The 25,412-nt window shown below is 39.4% G+C and overlaps 1 protein-coding gene across 1 annotated transcript; it reads right to left on the bottom strand.

Moving 5' to 3' along the window:
- Nucleotides 1-1,203: 1,203 nt before the first annotated feature.
- On the bottom strand, nucleotides 1,204-16,849 carry xirp2b (xin actin binding repeat containing 2b). Its single transcript, XM_063886995.1, has 9 exons — nucleotides 16,713-16,849; nucleotides 14,417-14,575; nucleotides 13,742-13,870; nucleotides 13,070-13,159; nucleotides 12,735-12,792; nucleotides 12,545-12,633; nucleotides 2,539-11,977; nucleotides 1,601-1,731; nucleotides 1,204-1,437 (listed from the first exon to the last, which is right to left on the bottom strand). The coding sequence occupies exons 2-8, from the start codon at nucleotides 14,465-14,467 to the stop codon at nucleotides 1,640-1,642; spliced, it is 9,948 nt and encodes a 3,315-aa protein (XP_063743065.1). The 5' UTR covers nucleotides 14,468-14,575; nucleotides 16,713-16,849; the 3' UTR covers nucleotides 1,204-1,437; nucleotides 1,601-1,639.
- Between the last annotated feature and the right edge of the window lie 8,563 nt (nucleotides 16,850-25,412).

Genomic DNA, 25,412 nt, shown 5'->3' with positions numbered 1-25,412 from the left:
TTTCAAAGACACACATGAAACAATTAAAATCAATATTTTTATTGCCCTTGGATCAGCAATAAAGTGAGTGAACCAGCCTGACAGTATGACAGAATCAGGACATTTCTTGTACAAAGCAAGGTATAACTGTCTAATCTAAAAAATAAAATTCTTCATTGCAAAATATTTGTCGTTCAATATAGGATACAAATGTCCAAAACAAACATGATTATCACCAATTCACTTGTTTATATTATATACTTTCAATATTATAAATAAAATAATTCCAAGATGCTTTTAGTAGTCTGCACACCAGGTGCTAAAAAAATGCAAATGCAAACATGTTGATATGTTGAAAGATAAAAGACCTGACAGAATAATATAACAGAGATGATCTCCATGAACCGGCATACAGAGCAAAAAAAATGGAGTGCATTGAACAATAAACCAATTATTTTAGGGAACACGGTTGAAAAGGAAACAGAGCTGATTGAAATTGTACAACTTGGTTGATTAAAGGGCCAACACTCGGGCTTAATTCCACACAGTAATTAGATATAAAGCAACAATAAAATGTATTTTATTTGATCTAGATTTCAAATGTGTCTTAAAGCTGCTCCTAGCTATAATGTGATCAACTGGTCCATCTACAAGTAACATGACAGTTGTTATAGCAGTTTTACCTGTTTTCATTAATTAGATTGTTTTTGTGTCAAATACCCAATGTCACATCAGACTGTCAGGAAAAAGAACAACAAAGGTCAAGGCACACTTTTTCATCTCTACACCCACTTTCAATACTTTCTCCGTTTACCTCAATAGTACTTACTATTCCAGTTACAACCTGCTATTCCTTACACTTCCCATTTAAAAGTATTTACAGTTTCCTTCTCTATCCTCACTTTTCATGTTCCTTTCTTAAAATCACCTGCATAACCTTCAAAAAACACTTCCTTAATCGAACCAACAGGACCTCATAGCATCTTGTGTACTAATTATTTGTGCTTCTTTGAGTTTATTTGACTAAATTGTTGAGTGATTTTATTTCAAAGGAGACTTTTGGGAACAGCCTTTCTATGTTGTTGTTTGGGTAACGTGGGGGAGTTGTCAGAAGGGGGCCAATGTGGTTTATTTAGCTGAATTTCATCTTCTATTTTAAAGGATTTCTTTTGGAGATTGGCCTGTGGGGGCCAAACTACAGATATTTTGTTGCAGTGTGGTTTGGCTTCATCGTACAATTTTGTGATTGTGTTTTCACCGCTCAGTGTTTTGTCTATTGAAGTTACACTGCTCACAGAATATCTCCATTCGAGATTCTCATCTGAGGGGATAGGTCCACTACTTCCTGTGGGAGGTTTCTGCCCGAGTCCATTATCGTAGTTCCCTTTGGATTTGAGGAGCTGTTTGTAGTGGTGTAGACAGTAGTAGTGTCCATGGAGAGGGACATAGTTCCCTAAGCTTCAAGAGAAAAGAACAATGTTTCTTTTAGATAAGTAATTATAACCTCTATTATTTTAAACAATGATACTGTCATTTAAATCACTTGTTCATTTACTGATTAATATTTCAATGTTTAATTGTAATTATGGTGACAATGTGTTTGAATGAATGCAATATTTACCTTAATTTATTTCGGCAGTGCTCACAGCAGAAACATGATTTATGGTACTTTTTTTTGTCCACTATCAGAGCATCCATCGGATAAGCTCTCCTCCGACATACTGTGCAGAGCTCTGACTTCGGAACTTGAACCTGTTTGAAAGAGATAAAATGCAAAACGTTTTTTTTCTCATTAATCCCATTTGATTGGCTTTCCTTTGGGCTGCCTCACAATGCAACAACTATGGCTTCCCTTTTATCGAAAAATATTTAATGACATATTAAGCAGTGATATATATTGAGCTCCGAAATTAAGAGACCACTCCACATTTTTCTTGAATCTCAATCTCTATATGTATGGCAGCCATTCCAGTGTCTGTTAAATTCCAACACAGAGAAATGTTGTCAGTAGTTTATAGAATACAATCAAAAAATGTAACATATAAAATGTAACTCAAAGACATACCTAGAAATAGTAAAACCAGAAAAACTGATAATGCTGCAGTGGTCTCTTAATTTTTTTCGGAGCTGTATATATAAGTGTATCTTCTTCCGAATGTTATTCTTTCCACACATGCTTGTAAAGATTTCACTGTTAGTGAGGAACACATAACAGCTGTCATCGGGTGCAGTCAGTGCAAGCCTTCAGCCAGCATATACTGTAATTTTCCTGTTAAAAAGGTACATTACATTCAGTCTTTACTCTGGTAAGGTAATGGTAAGCATGCTAATGTAACCTAAAAGCAGAACTGAACTGAATCCCCAGAGCTTCCGGCATAGCTGCAGACTCTTATTCTTGTTACCAACTTTTTTTGTTTTATAGAAAAACCTTCACAATTCATACAATGCAGTAATTAGAAATTATTTTGTAACACACCACAAGCAGACATTCAACGAAAACTTGTCCGTCCATAGTCAATGCCATTAGTTTCAGTTTTTTCATGCTTGATAGGTCTTTACCAGATGAGACGTTTTTCGAATGATGTGATACAACTTGGGATGTTGTCTCCTCAGAAATAGTATAGCCAAGACTCTTGAAAACAGATTCACTCTCCGTCCATGTTTTGTGGAAATTACTCAACAAATTGTCAGTAGCATCGTCACTGAAGGTTTCTGCTAGCTTCGCTGCTGCAGCTTTTTTTTTAACTGCATCAGCGTAGGAAAAAGCAGCTTGTTGGGTTGACACACTCTCAGACTGCTCAGTGACAGTTGTCCTTGTTCCGGTGACCTTGTTACCCAGCTCATCAACATTTGAGAAATGTTCTGTGATGGATTTGGTTTCAGAGAAGCCTGATGGTTTTGCTGGCACAGTTTCTATCCCAGTTTTCTGAGAAGGGAGGGGGGTGCTCTGCCGTGAGCCTCTCTTTGTCTCTAGAGGAACTTCCCGCTTTGAAGTGTCTGCTGTTGTTTCAATCAGGCTTGACAAAGTCTCCTCCTGATCCTTTTTCTCCTCTCTGAATGAGGAACTTTTCTCACCCAGTTCAAAAACATTTTTGATAGTCTGGATGTCAAAAGTTGGCATTTCCTGTTCCAGAATGTCTACTCTCTCTTTGTCACAATCTGTGCTTTCAGTTTCATTGTGAAGCCACTCTGTGAGTGGGATAAGCTCTTTTCTGAGAAATAATTTATCTTCTGGTGTGTTGTATGTGTTTACAAGACCGTACAAGTCTGCCCTGACAAGCTCATTTTTTTCTTTATTTTTATTTTCTGCCTCACAGTCTTCCATGTCTGGGCCCAGTCTTTCAGGGATGGCAATGGGCTCCTTTCGCGTATAGGTCTTATTAATTTCAGCCTTTTGAGCTTCTTCAAAAAACTCTTTCTTGTCTTTGACAGATACAGACAACTCTGACATATCCGAAGCATCAATAAGAATTGGGTCATTTTGACACAACGCCATGTGGGACTCAGACTTTCTTTCTATTTTCTTCGCATTTGAACCCTCTGAAATATTAGCTTCATATTCTACATATGTAGAATATACATCAGTCTGCTGAGCCTCACCAGATAAACTCTTTTTAGAAATTTCTGTTGCATTTGACAATCGTGAAGCCTCCACAAGTTGTGAATCAATTTTGATTTGTCGATGAAACGAGGCAGGGGATTCCACAATTTCAGACTTCATTTCTGAGATTTGTTGGGGAAGTAGCGGAGGTGGGGTAACCCCACGTGACAGTTTGGCTGTTGTGTCTTTGAGTCGTGCCAAATGTTCTGCTCTGTCAAAAGTCGGAGATGGTGTGATTCTTGTAAGGCGTGATGTCGGCGTGTCAGACCTACGTGGCGGAGGTGTGGGAGGTGTGGGTGGCCTATGCAGCATGTTAGGGGATGGACTGACTCTCAGGGGTGAGTCAGTTCTTCGTGTGGATTCGATGGTGATAAACGTTGGTGAGGGAGAGCGCATCCTGAGTAATGGCGAGGGAGCCCGAAGGTCAACAGACTTACACTGACTTGTTTCCTCTTTCCGTCTTTCAGTGGACTTTTTCTTCTTTGTTTGTTTCTCAATTTTGGCAGAACCAATACTGATCTTGGATATTCTTGTTGTTGCCCCACCAGAAACTGATTTCTCAGAAACTGGCTCACACTCATGTTTCTCCATTGTCTCATTGTCTTCTAGCTGCATAAGTTTGGCCTCTGCTAATTTCCTCAGATGTGAAAGAGTTTCTTTGCTTTGTTGCACATCACCTTCCACCACAGATCCCTCCAATTCAAGCTTTGCTTCCCAACTCATGAGCCAATCTGGAACTGTATTGAGCAGAATCTTCACAGATTCAGAATCAGTCATTTTTGAAACTCTTTGTATCTCTGTGATGAGAGAGATTAATGCTTGGACCTCCAGCCTCTGGGATTCCTCAGTTTTCCCTGCTTCAGACTTCACCAGTTCCTTTTGCTCGCCTGTCACAGTAATTGGGAGATCCCTACTTTCTTCTTCCACTGTGCTCTGCTGAATAACTATCACTTCTTTCTTCTTTTGAGATCCCTTCACTTGCTTTTGAACTGCTTTCTGTTGCTTGGAATTCTGAATGTCTTTACTTTCTGCACTAATGACTTGTCTCTTGATTTGAATCTGCTCTTCTTTTACAATGTTATGAGTTTGGGAAACTGAAACCGTTTCCTGAGTTTGGTGGGATTTCACAGTGCTGGTTTCTACAATAGCTGCATTTGTTTCGGTGGAAATCTCTTTACCTTGATTTGTCTGTGCACTGCTTTTAGACTTTTTGGACTTCTTCTTCTTTTTAGCTGGAGTTGGAGTTTCTGGTTTGCTGTCTGTTAAGCTTACAGTAACAGCAGGCATGGAGGAAGCTGCTGGCATCGAGGCAGCAGCAGGAGGGGAAGTACCTTTCTTAGTTGCTTGCTTTAACTCTATCTTTACTTCCTTAGGTTCACTGATCACTTTCACCTCAGTAGCTTTCTTCAATTCTACCTTGACATCTTGTGAAACACTCCTTTTCTCACTCTCACTGGACTTTCTTGTCTCTACTTGCTTTTCTTGCTTGTTCTTTTTAACCTTTTGGTTTGCTTTTCCTGCTTTTCCATTTGTATTGGGAGCTGCCTTTTCTGTTTGCTTTGGTTCATCAGAAACATTGTCTTGGCTCATGATAGGAGAATGATCAGATTTCTTCTTGTTGTCCCTTGGTGGCGATTTAGATTCCTTTTCAATTTTGACTTTTTTCTCAGATAGGGATTTGCTTAGATTTTCGTTCTCCTTTGTTCCAATTTTGTCAGAATGCAATACATCTTCATTTTGATCTTCTGAACTTTTGGAGCTTTTTGTTTTCAGATTTTTAGAATCGTTCCTTCTATCAGCCACCATGTTTTCAGTTGTTGCAAAATTAGTGACCGAGGCCTGGACTGTGCCAGCCATGACAGATTGAATAGACTGTGTGGAGGAAACAGTTTTCTGTGTAGTAGTACGCATCTGTTGTCTAACAGCTGAGACAGATGAGGTCTTTTGAACAGAAACAACATTAGACGACTCATTAGAGACCATTTTCTGTGTGGCAGAGGATACAACTGTTGAATCTGAGATCATTTTCTCATGGCTAGCACTGACATTGCACTGGGTGGTATTTTTGTCTACGATGTGCTTGGGCACACCACATGATTGTCCTGAATGAACACTCAATGCAACACTTTCAGCTTTCTCCTGTGTGACCTCTGATGTATTTTTATTTGACTGTTCCTTATCGCTTGAGGAAAGCATTTCAAGAGCAGCAGTAACTGAGTCATGTATGTAAGTAGGTGTTGGAGTGGTTGGAGGGGTGTTTTCATCCACCGTCTTACGGTACTTTCCTTCTGCTTTTATTAATGGAGTGTGAAATTTACTAATTTTCCCTTTCATGGAAGGTGGGGGGGAGGGTGGAGGGGTGAATTTCACAGGAGATATGTAAACCTTCTTCAGTGGTTGTGGTGACTCAGGCAATGAAGGGATTTCACATGAACTTGTTTTTGAAGTTTGTGTTGTTGTTTCAGATGTAATTTTCTCTACCTGTTTCGTTTTACTGAATTCCACTTTTGATTCCACCTTCTGGACTTGGTGTAAAACAGGAGCTTTCACTTTTTTGACCGTCATCTTTTTTGCTTTTGCTGGTGAAGGATACATTTCCTGTGCTGGGATGCTCTCCAGTTCTTGTTGAGATGGAGGTGGTGGGAGAAAGTCATACTCACTGGTGACTGGTGGTGGTGGAGGAGGAAGGTGATCAATGTCAGAATCCACTGAGGGGGGAGGAGGGGGAGGAAGGTCTGTGTCTGCCACTGGTGGAGGTGGAGGTGGGAGAGACAGATCAGGCTCTGGCAATTCTGCCTTTAGGGTGTAATCTGCAGTCTTAACATTGGTTTTTTCTTGTTTTTTCATTCCTTTTCCCTTCGACTTTAGATTACGGAACTCTGTCTTTAATGTTTTTATGCCGTGGTTTTGGGTGATAGTTTTATGCTCCACCACAGTAGAGGATTGCTGAGCAGACTGCTCCACTGTTGTTGACGTTGTTTTTACGATTTGAGTTTCATGAGAGATGGATTGATTTTCCATTGATGTCTCAACTGAATTAGCGGTTTTGATCTTTTGTATGTTCCTCTGTGCTTCAGCATTTAGATTTTTAACTGGAGGGCTCTGTTTTACTCGAACTCTCCTATATGATCCAAGTCTGACTTTGGGAGATTCTCGCTGTGCTGATTCCATCAGAGACCTAATAGTGCCTTTAACATCACCCTTTATCACTTCTTCTTTCTCAAACTGGGATTGCTCCTGCGTCTCATATAATGACTTAATGGACATCTTCACATCACCCTTTAAGTCACGCTCAAGGCTTGGGCTCCTTTCCATTCTTGGCTCCAATAAGAGCTGGATTGTTCCTCTGACGTCTCCCTGAACATCTATTCCTTGTTGACACATCTTTTTCTCACTGGAGGCATTATGCAGACTTTGCATTGTTGTGCGAATATCGCCCCTCACTATTTCTTCCTTTTCAACTTCCTTCACAGCTTTATTTGCCAACTCTAGAGATTTCAGTGTGGCCCTCACATCTCCAGGAACTAAATCCTCAACAACAGCTTCAACTCTTGTTGTCGATGATTTCTCAAGAGATCTTAAAGCCCCTCTGATATTTCCTGGTATGATATCTGGCTTCTCTACCTCCTTGTTCCTTGTTTGAGCCTTCTTCAGGCATTGCATGGTTTTAGGTATGTTGCCTTTCACCACCTCCTCTTTTTCTACAACAACTGTCTGATTAGCCGATTGAGACAATGAATTCAAAGCAGCTCTTAAATCTCCTTTGACTATCTCCTCCCTTTGGACTTTCTCCAATGATAGGGTTGGCTCTGACATAAAAACTTTTACTGTGTTGTGAACATCACCAGGTACAACATCCTCTACCGTACGTTCAATTTGCATTTGATTACGGCCGAGGATGAGTTTAGTACCTTTTATGTCACCTCCAAGGATCTCCTCTTTTTGTGCTCCGTCAGACAGAGTCTCATCAGCTTCAAAGTGGAGCTGTTTAAGATAGTCAAGAGCCCCAGATTCAATGCATGTGGAGAAAAAGTTGACATTTCCCTTTTCAGCTTCATCTACCTTTATCTTCACTGCCTGATCTGTCTTGTCTGAGCTGGACAGGTTTTGAAGGGCACTCTTTATATCCCCTCTTACAATGTCCTCTTTTTCAACATTAACATTTTCTTGTTTGTTAAGAAGGGAGTATAATGTCATCTGCACATCTCCTTTCTCGTCCTCCTGGATGAGTATTCCATGTTTTGCTGTACCGTTCTCATCAAAAAGGTTTTTTATGGCTTCCCGGATGTCACCTCGTAATATCTCCTCTCTTTCAATTCTGCTGTCTCTCTCTTGGTTGAATAGTTGATGCACTGTAGAACTGATATTACCCTTCTCTTCTGAATCTATGGTTATCTGCTGCTCCTGTCTTTCTTGTTTGTTCAGCAAGTTCATCATAATAGTCTGCAGATCTCCCCTGATTATATCCTCTCGTTGAATTTCAGGGGCCTGCTTATTCATTAGATGGTATTTTGCCATCCTAACGTCACCTATTTCATCAGCTTCAATAAGTACTCCCTTCGACCTCACCATTTTCTGACTATAAAGTTCCTCAAGAGTTCCCTTGACACTCTTGCCCAGGATTTCACTCTTCTCCATTTTTGTCTCATTGAAGTCATCAAATGGTGTTGTTTCAAAAAGCCATGTTGTTGTCTTTACATCCGCTTTGGAAATCTCCTCTTGTGATACAGTGGTTGTAGCTTCGTTCTCATCTACCTCTTTAATGTGGTCAAGAGGATTTTTCTCAAAAAGCCAGACTGAACTTTTTACATCTCCCTTTTCAAACTCCTCTTTTTTAACAGTTTCAATCAGATTTTCAGAGCTCACGCTTCTTATTTTATCTATTGACTGTGTTTCAAATCTCCATTTCGCAGAACTGACGTCACCTTTATTAATTTCACTCACATTAACTGTTCTTACAGATTCCTGGGTCAGTGCATCGGACTCAAAACGATCTTTGTTCATCCTAACATTGCCTCCCTGAATATCCTCCACGGTCTTGATAAAAGCCTTTTTTTCTTCAGCAATCATGTCAAGAGGTTGTGTCTCAAATTTCCACTTTGCAGAAGTGACATCACCTTTTTGCACATCCTGATGTGTGACAGATTTAATGAGATAAACCGCATCTGTGTCTTTGATAGCATCAAGGGGCTTGGTTTCAAACTTCCAGCGGGTTCCGACGACATCTCCTCGCATTACCTCCTCACTTGTGACAGTCGTGACCTCGTGGTAAAGTCCCTCTTTGTCCTGAATGGCATAAAGGGGCTGATTTTCGAACATCATTGTGTAATTTCGCACATCGCCCTTTTCATCTTTATCACGGACAATTTTTCGCATTTTCGTCAGCTCTGTGTCTGTCTCCTGAATTTCATCTAAGGAGTAAGTCTCAAAAACAAAACGACCCTTATCTACATCACCACCTTGTACATCATTAACTGTGCGACTGCTCATAAATTCCTCTTGGCTATCATGTATTGTATCTATTGACTGGTTTTCAAAGAGCCATTTGCAGTTCACCACGTTTCCTTTTTGAATGTCTTCAGTCTGAACTCTCTTGAGTTTTTGCAATTCTTCTTCAGATGTAGAAGTCATGATATCTGATGTTTGGTTTTCAAAAATGTACTTCATCCCAGACACATCTCCAGATGCAATGTCTATCTCTGTAACACGTTTAAAAGATCCTGTCTCTTCCCCAGTGAGGTTATCCAGTTTCTCTGTCTCGAAGAGGAAACAAGCAGTTCTTACATCCTTTCCTGTAATGTCCTCTTGATTGACAGTGCATGTTTTCAAAATGGTTTGTGTTTCATCATGGATAGAATCAAGTGCTTGTGTCTCAAAAAGCCACGTGCATGTTTTGACATCACCTTTTTGCATTTGTTCAGATTCATATTCACCCTTTAACTCCGCTTTTTCATACAGGATGTCCATTGGTTTTGTCTCAAATAACCACTTGCAGGTTTTCACATCACCCTTCATGACATCAAGATTCCTACTTGTCTCCACCACTTCTTCATCTTCAACATTGCTGAAATACTTAATAGCATCGAGAGGCTGTGTTTCAAACAACCACTTTGCCGTTTTCACATCGCCAGTCTCTATTTCTTGTTTGGATATGCCCTTTATAACTTGGTATTTTTCAATGCTTTCACTAAACTGGTCAATTGGTCTGGTCTCAAACATCCACTTGCACGTTGTTACATCTCCTTTAACAACCTCTTCACGTCGTACTGTTTTCACCTCGTGGAAGTGCCCTGTGCTGTCTTGCATGGCATACAGCGAATTGGACTCAAACAGGTTCTTATTTGATTTCACAGAACCAGATGTTACACCTTCGATAAGAATCTTTTGAGACATATCACTCCAGGTTAAATCTGTGCTCTCAAAGATTTGTTTGTAGTTTGATACGTCAACTCTGTCAATTTCTTCCAGGTCAATTGTTCGGGTGACATCCTTCTTTTCCTGTCTGATCTGCTCAAGAGGTTGGCTTTCAAATCGCCATTTCTGATGTCTGACATCACCCCTCTCTTCCATTTGTGCCACTGTCTTTTGTAGTTTGCCCACCTCTGCAAGCTCCTTCAACTCCTCAGCTGGATTTGTTTCAAAATAATTTCTAGCTGATCTCACGTTTCCTGCAATAATGTCCTCTTTTGTCAGGGGCTGACTATTAGAGTCGTCTTTTAAAGTATCCATTGGCTGGGTCTCAAATACCCAGCAGTTCTTGCGGACATCTGCCCTGCAGTTTGTACCATCCTCCTGTGTGAGTTCATCTTTAACATTTACTGTGCGAGTAACCTCTTTCTTCCCCTCTCTTATGTGCTCAAGAGGTTGACTCTCAAAGCGCCACTTTTGGTGTCTCACATCCCCTTTAAGTTCTTCATTTACTCTTGTCTTTTGAAGTCTTCCTACCTCAGCGAGAGCTTTCCTCTCTGCTCTAGGGCTTTCAAAAAAGTGCCTTGCAGATTTAACATTTCCCCCGATAATGTCTTCAATAGATTGTGGTCTTGCGTTGGAGTCATCTTTCAGAGAATCCATTGGCTGGGTTTCAAACACTAAGCAGTGTTTGCGCACATCCGCTCCAGTTACCTCTTTATTTTCTATTTTTGAGCTTTCCCAATCATTGAGTGAATCTAATGTCTTTATCTCAAACAACCACCTGCCCCAGTCTCCCTTATTACTGTCCTCCATGGAAAGACTACACACAAGTTTCAAAGATGTATATTCTCCATTTGTCATGTCCAGCGGTTGGGTATCAAAAAGCCAACGTGAGGCAATTGAGTTCTCCAATTCACTTTCGATTTTACGCACAGACTTGATCTCCAGCATTTGGCTTGATTGTCCCATAATGATGCATTTGAACTGAGTGTCAAAAGTGCTAGTGATTGTTTTCACTTCTTCATGAATTTCCTCCAAGACTGACCTCAGACTCAACAGGTGGCTCTCGTCAATGGTCTCAGTATGGCCAAGGCTTTCCATGTGCTTATTGTCAATCATGTAAATGGTAGCGTTTCCATCCTCCTCTGTAAATACAACCTCTTTCGTTAAATCCTCCTCTTTATGCATTTTATTTAGAGTGTCCATTTTCTGGGTTTCAAACAACCATGCTGCAGCACGGACATCTCCTTTTTCACATTTATTGAATTTGTTTTTATGTTCGCCAGAGTTTATATTGGGTATACTTAGTTCATCCATCGGCTTTGTTTCAAACATCCAAGCTGTATGTCTCACATCTTTTCCAAGAATCATTTCCTGTTCAGTTATTTTGTTGATGTCCTCGACCTCATCAGGAATTTCATCTTTAATTGTGTCAAGTGGCCTATTTTCAAACTTCCATCGCATCGCCTGTACCTCCCCGGGGAGAATCTCTTCCCAGTCGGTGTATTCTTCATCGTAGATGTCATCGGGACTACCATCTTCATCTTCGTACATGTACTCTTGGTTCTCTGACCGTTTGTACTCAGTTTCATTGTAATCGCTGTTAAATTCCATCTCTATATTCTTACGAACCTCAGGATGAATGTGTTTGTAAAGACGTTTCAGCTCATAATTACTCCTCTGCTTGTAATAAGCCTCTTTGTTGACTGGGTATTTGGAAAGGTTTGCTGGTTCTTGAGGCTCAGGTGAGTAGTTGCACGCTGGAATATCATCATTGTCTGATGGCATTTCTAAAAAGTCTGGAGGTGGGGGTGGAAGATAGTCAGAATCCTCAGCAGGTGGGGGCGGAAAGTCCTCATAGTCCATCACTTCAGCTGATGTGTCTTCTGCTGCTTCAGCAGCAGATGCTCCATACACTTCACTAGTCATGGTGTTGTTTTGAATCACATTTGAGGACCACTTAGATCGATTGATATCACGTCCAATCTTTTTAAAGAACAGAAATGGTATTTGAGAATGAATAACTTAGCAAATCAATCCAATTACCCCATAAAAGGGTTACATGTGCTTTAAATGTGAAATTGTTGTAATCATTTTGAGATAAAGTGTAAAAATGAGATCATAAAACATGTATAATCCTACCTAGGTTAATGGTACTGTGTTAAGAACACATAAAAAATGTCATGTGTTTATATACCTATATAGAAATGTCATTGTTAGTGGTGAAGTGCCATTTGCAACTCAAACTCGAATCAAATTCACCTTCGCCAAAAACCACGCATGTATGTGATCCTGCAATATATGTTTTATTTTTTAGGAGAGCAATGTATGCAAGTTGTTCTTCTGTTACTCTAAACAAGATAATTCTTAAGGGGTCTTTCCGGTACTGTTTAAAGACAGAGTCCGCAATTTAAATCCAATATACCCTGGCTGGACAGTATATCTTGCGTTCTGTAGGAGCACTGATGGGATGGGTGTATTTTTTTGGGTGTTGAGTTCTTACACTAATATTCTGAGCTTTTAGCCTAATTCAAATGAAATGGAAATGCTTACCTTAATTTGTTTTTGTGACGCAGCCTCTTCAATTGATTTCTCAAAGTGCTCCCTCAGTTCTTTAGTTGTGTACCTGGGAAACTCTTCTTCTAAAAGTCAGAACAGTCACAAGAATATAGGCAGGGCTTAAATTAGTCCGGCAATGACAGTGTATATGGAAGAGAATAACAATACCAAAACAGCATCTTACCTGTTTCATCTTGATGGTTTTCAAAACTGGATGCCAAGTTAGTGTCGTTGTAAGACACCTGAACATTTTAAAAGAGAAATGTGAGAAAATGTATTGATCCTCATAAACCAGCAATTCCACTCATCGTTTGCCTATAAATAACTATACATTTTCCCCATTTCATGTAATGTTTTAGCTCAGCTCAAACTGAGTGAGACTACCAAACAAACACTAATTACACACAAGTGATTGATTGCAATCAGTCACAGTTTTTACCCATCAAGGCAATTCAATTGTTAAGCTCATTAGCCCTCTGGCCTGCCTGCAGAAACACAATGACAGAGAACGTTCAATACCATGGCTCCTTGGTTGAAATTTAGCTGCTGGCTGCCTTGGACGACATGCCTGCTGCTGCTTGACATTGTCACCTCAGAGTTGGACATTTCCTGTGAAGATGAGGAAAGTGGTTGTCAAACACAGAAAAAATGTGTGCATACTACACAAACACAGGAATAAATTGTTCAGTCTTGCGTCAACATATTGCCCCCCTTGTGACAGATGTGTTTACTCCACTCCAATTTACTCCATTAGCCAAAGCTTAATAGTACACAACTCAATACCATGCAGAGAAGATGCTAGACCAGATTGCTCACTGCAGTTGGAAATGAATTATCACAGATGGAGGCAAAATAGCAAAGACTGTGTCAAGCCGTTCACTCACACTACCATAGCAAAATAAGAAATACGATTACTTTCTACAGCCTAGTAAAGTTTCTATCTGCCAAAGTAAGCTACATTATAAGTGTAATTGAAGAGCCCTGAACATTTCAGTAAAGCTTTTATGAACGTTTTGGAAGAGGTGCAATAAGATGTAATGAGGGCCTCAGTGTTAACATTCAAGCTCCCTATGCATTCATACAATTCTAATGCTAATGGCAACATGCTCAATTCACTGTCATATGACCGCCACATAATCTCTCTCATGCTCTCAGCCTCATTACTGGATATACTGTGTTCAACATGTGTACCTGCACAGTTCTGTGATGAAAATGGAACTGGGTTACATTGTGTGATGTTGCAGTTTCCTGGGTCTCAAATTGTTTCCTCACACTGGCAAGTCCCCCAGGCAGAGAACAGACCTCCGACTCTTCCATGACCTAATGAAGCAGGAAATATCATTAGCTGCCTCCACTTCAACATGAGCTGAAATCAAACTGGTGCTTAATAGGACTGTTCTGCAGTGCAGTCCCACCGCCTTCAAACACGGTGTAGCTGATGCTAATGTGTGCGGCTTGTGCTCTCAGTCACAAACTCACATTATAAGCTGTTAGCTTGTAATAGTTTCAAGGAATTGTGTGAATTATTTAAAAGTTAAGCCAACTATAATTCATGTTTTAGACAACCTTCCCCTATATACATTCCCCATCTTATGTTTCCTCTCTATTTATAGTATACTGACCCCTTTCCCCAGCTGCAAAACTGTCATCACCAACAATACTAGTGACAATTGCTCCTGTGCAAAGCTGAATGCTCCAAAGCAGCTAAATACTAAACTATAAAGTAAACAACAGGATAGCGAGCAGGCCCATATGACTGACCATATAAAGTTTGCTTCTCATTTCACTAATGTTATTTTAATGCAGGCAGTTCGGTCAGGTCCTGTTTTAGTAGAACAATACATGACCATGCACAAACTAAAGTACCCTGCTGGGAATGGTGATGTCTGCTTGCTTGGAAACAGCTGGCTGGTACATGGCCTCTCAGTTGGTCAGTGGGATGACCTGAGCCCACAGAGTGAATCCGGTTCCTCTGGTTTGTATCTCTTTCAGGTCCTGCCCTGGTTCAACCTGCGCTGCCAGCAGCTATGGCACAAAGAACCGATAAACTGTTCAGTAAAATGCTTCTCTCATGTAGCGTGAAGTATCAACTAGTGATTGAGGTAGCACCCTACTTTGTGCTGAAATGACAGGCAATCATTGTGTGTCACTAGATTAGTGGCAAGTAGATAGAAGAAACTGTGCTGTTTTAATATGCTCCAGGATATTATACATTTAAAATGGTTCATATTTTGGAGGAAATGTGTGATATTTTTTAAACTGGTAAATATATTGACCAGGACAACCATATAGGGGCTACAATAATGCTTTAAAGGTGCTACAATAATGCAGGAAAGGCTCTTGTGAAAGATGCTTTGTACTGTAAGTCATTCCAAATAATCTCCAGGGAAATTAGACACACACTCTGGCTTTAAATCACTGTGGTCATAACTCATATTTAACAATAAGGACATAGTGTGATAAAACACTCAATATAAACATTTATTATCAGGGTTAGGCGATTATACAGGAAGTAGTAGTAGTAGTCATTCACATTTCTCACATGTCTGGAATTGCATCAGTCAACACTTCTGAACCAAAGGAATATTACTGCTAACCTGCAGTGTATTGTAATCTGCTGAAAAGTCAGTGTGATCATTTATTTAACTTCCATCGACTCCATATCCGACCAGTTCCTGACAAAATATGTTTTGTCTATGTTTGCAAATTTAAAGTATTCACGCCTCAGTTCACTTGAGGATATAAATGAGCTGATGCAAATAAGAAAATGAAATATGAATACAAACTACTTGAAAAAAGTACAGCATCAAAATAAGACTATCCATTACTCTGAAGGCTAACAGCATATAGAAACATCTCCGCTCTGCTCTGTGTTGAAATTGCATGAATTGAAGCCACGTGTATATGTAACTCATTGTAATATCAATAATATTGTCGGCAAAAGCTACCAGACTGGCAACACAAGATGATATTTCACATCTTTAATATCATTTCTGGCAGCAAGGGACATATTTAATCACTACATATCATTTGTCTATGTATTGGAAACCTAATAAATTACACACACAATGAAAGAAATCAAATCAAAACATCAACATGTTTGATCACTTCTTTGAGTTAAAGATAAAAGTGTTAAACTATTTAAATTGAAGCTGAATAGTGGGCTCATGGATCTGAGATTGAAAAAAAGCATTGCCAGTTGTTAGCTGCTTCCCATTGGTATATTTATTTTGCTATTTGATTTGTAGCTACCAGTCCCTTGTGATCTATTTTAGCCTTGTTGGAATGGTAGGTATGTTTGTAAACCAATCAGCCAGATGAAACAGATAAGGGAAATATTTCACAACTCTTAAAGTTAGAGAATTACATTTACTTAGATGCAGTGTGTATTTGAATTAAAATCTTAACTAGAGCAATCAAACTTAAGGAGTGGAAAACGCTGCCCAGTAGCAAGTTTAAGGTCTTAAGGGTATAGACTTATTGTAGTAGGAACTAAAAATTGCATCCCAAAAAATGTTTCAACAGTCTGAAGATATCTCATGACACCTTAGGTCGGGGTAAGAGCTCACATAACAAGAAAGTGAAGTAATCTAGGCGCCATGTCCTTGCAAAAATAAATCAAGCCTATTTTAAACTTAACCATGAAGGGTCGTGTTTCTCAGTGAAATATATAGGAAGCTGGTAGTTCAAAGCTTTACTTTCCAAAAGCATTTAGATAGCTTGCACCAATAACCTCAAGTCTGCGTCTTTTGTGTAAAAACTCATTTGTAGGCTTGCCTCAAGATGAAGGAAGTACAGCAACATGACAGCCCAGAAGTCCATCTATTTTAGAATTGGTTATAATAAATGTTATCTCTCCTCAAGTTTGAATACATTTAGTATTTTAGTTCTGGCACAAGATTTGTCTATTATATCTGTCAGTTATTGTGAGTGGAATTGCACTCAACATGAGCAGAATGTTAATGAATTTGAGTACTGTCAAGAATTCAGAGCCCGTTTTTCAGGTTTTTTTGCAAAAATCAAAAAAGGTGACTTTATAATGCATTTCCAATTTTTGCATGCAGAGTTATTAACATAAGAACATAATTTAAAAGCCATTAACTTATTTTTTCCAATATCCCACCCAACCCCCTACACATCTCTCGTAGTGCTCATCACCTACCAGGTAAGGAGGTTATCGAAATATAAAAATACGTGCTCAGTGCGTACAAATCCCAATTGAAGGCCACTGCACCCCGGCCTGCAGGGTCGTTCCAAGCCAAAAAGCAAATCCCAGTCAGTGTTGGAGACCAGCTCCAGTACTATGTTTTCACCTCTGTCCAGAAAGCAGACAGTGACAGCTGATTTTATTTTAGACCCTCCGCCCCCTTGCAAAAAATGGGCCTGGGGTGTGTTTTTTTTTAGAGAGGGTGGCCTCCATGCCTCCCAAGTCAAGTCCCCAGAAAATCATACGGAAATACTTCCTGTGACTCTTCAGCAGACGCTTGCGTACTAATAAATCAGGTCACTCTGGGTTTCATCATCAAGGCTTCTAGTGCACTGCATGGTCCTGCAGCTGTTACCGCCCATCATTTTATGCTAAATTATGCACATACAAATCCACAGCAAATACTCTGAACCTCAAAGTTTTCACTGCTTCTGTACAATGTAAAGTGAAAGTCGGGAAAGTGCAGATTCAACACATTTCAAATTGAGGTGAACTGTTTGGGCTGTTCTCGTTTCTTTGATGTTGGTCTGTCAAAGAGCCAGATATGTAATGGTATTTGTTGAAGAGAAGAAGGTTAAACGGTTGCTGATTATGAGAAGAGACAACTCAGAGTGAGGCAAGGCTAGCCAGCTCTTCATGTTTGGCCCAGCTGGAGACAGTGGCGCCAGCCTGACTCTGGTAGTGTCAGTGTTTGGAGACTAGACATGTCTGCAAGGCATCTTGACAACGGCGTTCATCCTCAGCATGTGTAACTCATACCTGCATTTACATTGACCACCTGTTTTTAAAGAGATACTCCAAGATTCCTGCTACCGCCAAACCTCAGTACACTCAAATGCTAATTATCCCCTTCACCTGTTCTCCTGATCATTTAAAATGTGGATTAATAGGATTCTGGCATAACTCTAGCAGGATTAGAGTAATGGAATTCAAAATCATTTTAATCTTAATAAAAGTCAAGAGCAAGAAAGGATTGTAAAAAAAAAAGTCTGAACATTTTAGTTAGTGTTTCGAGGTCTCATGTTCTTTTCATGATGACCCTGCTTTATTCAACTTGAATCCAGTCCTCTGTGATCCATAGCAGAGTTAAGTCATGCAGGGAGGGTTAAAGGAAGAGAAAGATATTGAATTCCCCCTCGCTCTCTCACACACACTTACACATCCACACACACGTACGTGCACACACTTATGCATATTAGCCAATGAGAGAAGTCCAGTGTGAGGGAGCATTAAGTTAAATATTTTAGTGACATCATCTTTTGCCACTGCTTTTGCTCTCCTGATCTGCTTTCAAAATGAATATGTCAATTAGTATTTCCACTGGTTTTTTGCCGATTATCTATGTATATGGACAGTCTAGTCCATAATAGAGTATACATACCAGACAACAGAGTCAAAACAAAAAAATGTGTATAACTACTTCCAAACCTGTAATTACTGAATATTACAGTTAATGTTGGTAAATTCTGGCTGTAACCTAGCTGAATGTCTCCTTAAGCGTTTGTAATTTAAAACAACATCAAACAACGTGTAATGATGATACTCTGGAAATTGAAAGAACAAGAAAATAATGATAATTTGCAGTGAATAATGGAAAATAATTAATAGTACATAAAAGCTGGGTGATTAAATTATCTTTGCTCTCTTCATTCCTTCTTTAAACATGCCCTTAAGCAGCTCACTAAACACCTGGCTGCTCCCCCCTGAGAAATGGCCCAATGCCAACCAACCAAGTGTTTGGTGGTGAGCCTTATAGTGTCAATTTGTAAACCTCACTCTTTAAACTACTCACCCAGTGTGGTTGTAAATATCTATGAGCTCTTTGTCACGGTTCCTGATTAAATAACAATAAAGCCTGGAGGAGAAGCCTCTGAGCTGTTTACATTACAATGTTGAATTTGTTTCTTGAGGAAACAAAAAAGGGAAGTGAAACTCGCAAAGGCTGAAAACACATTTTGACACAAATAATTTGGGATGCCTTTACTAAAACCAAAAATGTTTTTGATGTCACAGACAATCTCGAGATTATAATGGAATAATGTCAACGGTTAATAATAGCTCTATTTATCAACAGTAGAAAAAATACATAGTAAACACACACATATGTTATATCAATGTCTTAATGTAATGGTTGCTGAATTAGAATTTAAAACACAGCAATATTTTCACATGATTCGTTGCTTGACTAATGTAAACAAATAACTATTGTTTCTAATGTAATGCTAATATTCTCATCAGATTAATTGTAGGGCAAATGTTTGCCTCTGTAGTGCGTTAGTCATCTTAACAATTTGCAGAAATGAGCCACTCAAAATTAACAGCTCTGAAATCACTATCAATAATTCACAACCCTAACAATTCTTATTAGGCTACATATTCAATAAAGGTGAATTATGAAGGTCGCTGAACTGACCTGTGGATTTCATCCATAACTTGGATGGCCCAATATTTCACAGTTTTGTGTGCTGTTGAAATATTGCCAACAGCATTTTCATTTTGATCCTCTCCCCAGTAGAGGCTTGGTGTAGCTCACATCAGTGAGCACTGCATGCGGACCACAGGCAGATAGCACCATGGCTTGCATGACAATGAACCAAATCTCTGCCAGATGCCATTGGAAGTGAAGCAATGAATCACAAGGAATCTTAGATCCAGACACTTGCAAAGGTATTTTTACACTTTAGAGCAGATTTTGTTATTTTCTTTATACTGATTTATTGTATTTAGAGTGTTGGATAAGGATACATCAAAACTGATTAAATAGGGGATAACTTGCCGTTTTTACTGCCACTGCCTAGGTAAAAGTACACATTATAGCACTCCACTTTTCTTTGATTTATTTCAACTAAGATATTTCTGAAGTGAAAAGAATTTCTTATGACTTTTGCTTTTGGTACCCTTATGTAAAAGAATAGTGTTGGGCATGAAATGAGGATCTATCATAAAGTTCAACATGCCTAACAGATGATGTCAGGTGTGAGAGGCGAGTGATACGCTGTATTTTAAGAAGTGGTATGAGGCAGCTCCAAAGTGTCTGTACACTGTGGCGTCATGTAGAGAAGCAGCAGCTTCTTTAGGCTCCACACAGTCACTGCTCTGTGTATGGTGGTCTCTGCTATACACAGAAAGTATCACTTTGTGCTTTTGACCACAGGCCACCTGGTAGCTCTAGAGAGTTACTCACATCCCCAGCCATCACCAAACATCTGACAAGATAAGAAAAGTTGAGAAAATTGTTTGCATAGAGAGACTTTTGAAATAAAATGAACTAAGGAATATGAGACTATGTCTGTGTTGGACAAATTGAATTAGAAGAGTGCAATTTTAGAGCACAGCGTGATGCAATGGTGTATGACGCCGATTAGTACTAACGCTGTTACTGTAGAAAGTAGGATATGAGAGGAATCTATTTGTTCATTATCAGGAACACCATTATCTTTGATGAGCTGGATCTCCTGCGGTCCAGGGAAACATTACCTCATTTACACCAGACAGGCGCATAGTACACCCACAAACCTCCTAGCCTGATAATGACAATTCTGTCTGTCCTCAGAGATACAATGAATAACACAAATTGACAAATTGATTTTTTTTTTGGTGGGAAATGACATGTTTTCAAAACCGGTTATCTTCTTTGTCCCCTTTCACTAAGTCAAACTATGAATGTACAGCCACACTTTCAGCTCTGGAGGCTGTACGTAGACACAGCAGTGCTTTGAGTTGTATGTTGACGTCAGCATGCTTACATTCTTACAATGACTTGGCTGACATGCCAAAGTTTAGCAGGTATAATGTTTACCTTCCTAGTCTAGTATGTCAGTATGCTTTCACAGCTGAGACTGATTGGAATGTAACTGGTGCCTGTAATTGATCATGGTTTTGACCTTATATGCTTCCAGATGAAGAGTCAGGGGGTAACCAAAGTCATTATACCTTATCTATAATATTGGCAAATGATTAAAACTGATATTTGGCTAACATTCACAAATGGTGGCACAAAAAGAAAAGTTAATTAGGGTTCATCCCCTGGGAGCAATGATCTAAGATGTTGTGTTCATTTATTTAGTAGATGATGAGATATTTCACATGACCGGTGACAACTTTCATCTGCTGGTGGCCGTAGTCATCCTCATGGCACCATGGATATGTTTAGCACATGTCATGGCTGTAGCCCAGTTCACACATTTCATTATTTAAAACCAAATATTTCTCCTAATGATGGCACAGGATGTAAAGAAAGGGGATTGCAAAAGTCAGTAGAATGAATCTTCTGGGCACCATACATTTCTGTACAAAATGTCATAATAATAGCTTTTAATGTATAATAGAATAAGGGGTGGATTAACAGGATTTAATCAGGTGAACATTAAATCAATTTATGTGAACAAATCTATGATATTTATGACAAACTTTTGGCTGCAATGTTATCAATTAGTAAACTACTAATGGTTTTCAAGAACACGTACACCTAAAGCTTTCATTTGGTAGTATTACATGTTCAATGAATTAATCAGCAGTCATAAATTAAATGTACATAAACTGCATTAAGTCTCAAAAGCTATCTTTATAAATTACCCTTCCGATAAACAGTGCAAAGTAATCTTGGGTAGTTGAATCACACATAAATGTGTAACTTCCATAGATGCAGTTTTGTCTAGAGTAATCACAGAGACAGTCAGATAATGTACAATGGATATAAAGATGTCTTTTTATCATCTGCATTTTCATAAAGCTCGTCCCAAACCGACAAAAGAGATCAATGATAAGCAACCTACCAGCCAGGGACACGTTAATCAGACCGTATCAAAGATAATAATATAAACACATCTTTATCTTTATATATGTCAATGCTCTCAGGGGGAAGCAGAGGGAAGCGCTGAGGATATACCACTGAGCTGCTAATCGGCCCCACAGGGCTCAAATATACCTCTTTTTTGGTTTTCAAATAGTTTTCAAATCAAAAAAGCCACTGGAGTTGCTTCTTATGCTGCCTTTTGGGCATTTGAGACAGTGCACCTCTGGAGCCTGCAGAGGGGATCCTTCTTTAAAAAAGTCCAGCCATCACATCAAAACATGTTATGGGCTGAAATCCAAGCATTGCAAGAGAGAAAATGCTACAAAGGTATATGAGGGACAGGAACCTAAATTGAAAGCAGAGATCCTCGAGAGGGGATCTATATAGAGAACATGTTTGGTAACTGTCATTTAATTTGTGACATTTTATTGCTGCTGTGCAAAGATTAGATTTTCATTATAGACATAAAGACGTTAACAGTATTTAGAAGGCAGTTAAAGTGCCCCAGACTCTATGTTTGTCCCTGATATATTTAGTGTGGTGTAGGGTCACTGGCTGCTGTAGAAAGGTGGTTTCCAGCAGGATCACTGACTCACTGAATACGTCGCACAGACAGAGTAAAAATGAAAAACTGAACAATTTAACCAACCTATACATTTAATTGGGTTCTTCCTTGGCCTTCCACAAAGTTTTATGAAAATCGTGCCAGCTGTTTTTCTGTAATGTTGCTTCCAACGTCACAAACAGGTAATGGTTCAACATTATGGCAAAAAAGCACATTTGCTTCTCTCTGAGAGTTGGTGTGAGTATGGGGGCTGTCTCATCTCTGTGCGGTTGCTAGGCTTATCTTCTAGCAGGAGCAATAACATAGATGGATAGATACTTTATTGAGTATCAAAAAGGCTAACTTGCTTGAAGAGGGAACATTTCAATAGTCAGTATGTGAATACCATGCTTCACCAACATTGAACACAATGCTTGAAAAGTTTACAAATCTGTCCCAACAACTTGCAGCTGACATCGTTTAATGCACAGCCACTCTGAGCAGTGAGGTTTGCGCCTCATAAGAGTCTGAAGACAGAGGGATTTCTGTGAAAGCCCCAATCTCTCAGTACCAGCTGTCCAAACCTGTCCTTTTGGAGAAATCTTATTGGGCAAAATGGAAGCAACTCATGTGTGTATCCCTTGGAATGAAGATTTATATTCGCAGGTCTCTTTCCTCTTTCTCATCATTTCATGTGTGATTAGCTCTCTGTGTGTTTCTTTTCTTAAATGTTCTAGTGTCTATTTTAATGCCTAGAGAATATGTACTGACAAAAGGAAGGAAACAAATAATAAACACTGAGCTAACCCTAAAATGTGTACTAACACATGAACTGCATGAGGCAGATTTCCCACTTCATCACTCTGTCAACATGACACCAGAGATTCACAAATGCATTAGAAAGCACTGAGAAAACAGAGGAATGTATATAAAATAAACAGACACACTTTATTAGAGCGAGGTCTTGGATCCACAGAGGCAAGTGTCCTCTGAAGCAAATAATCAATTCTCTCTAGCACGGCTGAGCCACACATACACACACAAACAGGTACTTTGTGCTTTCAAGCCTCCAGCCAGCTTTCAGAGCTCCCACCACGGAGAACAAAAAGCAGGCAGCACTCTGTTTCTTACGCTCAGCGGTGGGGGGCCGGACTCTGCCCACCACACATTGGTTGTCAATGTGTGAGTGTTTCTGCATCCATAGCTGTGTGATGGTGAGTGGATATATGCTAATAAAGCTGAGGTTGATTTCTCCTTAAACTTGAGTGAATAATAAATGCAGCACAGGGAAATCTTTTGAGTTGGTTGACTACATTTTCTCACACACACAGCAACTGTTCAAGATTTACTTTGGGGATTGTCAATCAATATCAACCTTACTTTGGAAAAAGACATTTCCATTAACAGTGTAGTACACCACTGAGAATCACTCAGTTGCACGGCTGGGTCGGTGTCCAACCTACACTAAAATCAAGAGGTCTTCAGTGCTGCACAGATTTCAGGTCAGCATTAAAATATAGCCCGTGTTCTACTCTTGTACTGTACTTCATCCATCTCTTACTGATTTATTCTTAAAGAACCATTATCATTATTTCACATGTAAGGAGAAAAATGGTTCGCTTTAAGTGTTTGAATGAAAAAAAAAGGAAAAAATATCAACTGAAATTCATTAAATTGACATTAGCATGATTTATTATTTCATTTTATGAACATTATATATTGTCTGGATGAATTCACTTTTTGAAAACTTACCTATTGCTATGGCTACCAAATATTACTGAAAAGAACAAGTTATTTGAGGTATATACACACACACACACACACCCAAAACTGTATCAGCGTTAAAGTGATGGTCCTTCCTGCCTCCCTCGCCGGCTGCTGAAGGTTAACACGTGACTGGAATGCATCAAGGCATTTTAAATATTTCAACATGTTTGCTGAACCGGGGCAGTGGGACAGTGAATGCGACTGTTCACCAGCTTCTCTTTTCCAAGGAAATGCAGCTGTGTTCACAAATGGTTATTACACATAACTATCGATCAATTATACAAAGTAATCAGACTTTACAGATAGAAAACCTTTAATTCAGATGGCAAATATCTGGCACCACATCAGAAAGGGATAAATCAAGCAAGCATTCACAATTAAGTGACACAATTTCTTTGAAGAATTACACTTTACAATTCTTGAAATGATACAACATTACAGTGACTCTAAAGAGGTGCTGTGCTGTGCTGTGCTGTCCTGCTCGACACTTTGATCCATCTCACCTCAATGTTGAAAACCCCTTGACAGAAACACATTTGACAACTTCCTTGAATCTTGGCTATTTTTGCAGAGGAGGAAAACAATCATAGACTTTGTTTCTCAAAGTCTGAGGTTTTGTAGAAGCTGAGAAAAGCGGTCACGGTTAAACATTGATATATCCAATTCATCTCTAAATTTCGAGATGCCTTTTACAAATCACGTGTGGAATAAGCTGTTTGGGGCGGCAGTGGCTCAGTCAGTAGGGACTTGGTCTTGGGACCGAAGGGTCGCCGGTTCACGTCCCAATCGGACCAAAAAAATATGGAGTGAGCTGGTAGCTGGAGAGGTGCCAGTTCTCCTCCTAGGCCACTGCCGAGGTGCCCTTGAGCAAGGCACCTAACCTCTATCTGCTCCCTTGGCGCCGGGTACCTGGCTGCCTCTCTGCTCTGCCACCTCTCCTCTGAATGTGGTTGTGCATGTATTTCCTCTGTGTTTGTGCATGTATATCCTCTGTGTGTTTAATGTGTGTCAACACAACAGAGTAGAGAAAGCAATTTCCCTGTAAGGGATTAATAAAGTATGTCTTCTTCTTCTTTTCCTCTTGAGACAATTACATAATTTGCAGTAAAAAAACACAACGTCAGCAACATTCATAGCAACAGGGTGTATATTTAGTGCCTGCTTGTCCTATGACATAGCCATGCCTGACATCCAATCTCAACACCAAAAGCCACGACGGAAAATCAAAAAGAGCCTAAAAATAACTGTCTCAAGTGACAAAAGACTAAGCGCCATGACTCAAAGATGGGTGACCTATATTACCGTCAATAAAATGTTCAGCATTGTCAAATGCATCCTAATGACAGTTCAAGCCAAATCTATGAATCTGAATAAGGGTAGGATCTATTGGTGAGTAATGTGAAACTTGAACAGGCTGAAAGGTATTTGAAAAGCGAAACTTTTACCTTTAACAATCAATGTTAATTTGAGCCTACAAATCACCCCATAACATCTTAACTTCATATTGATTGATTTTTGACTGTAAATGAATATTAAGTGATGCTTACTT

This window comes from Eleginops maclovinus, chromosome 7, assembly GCF_036324505.1.
Source record: "Eleginops maclovinus isolate JMC-PN-2008 ecotype Puerto Natales chromosome 7, JC_Emac_rtc_rv5, whole genome shotgun sequence".
NCBI classification, from domain to species: domain Eukaryota; kingdom Metazoa; phylum Chordata; class Actinopteri; order Perciformes; family Eleginopidae; genus Eleginops; species Eleginops maclovinus.
This window is presented reverse-complemented; position numbering and strand designations above follow the sequence as displayed.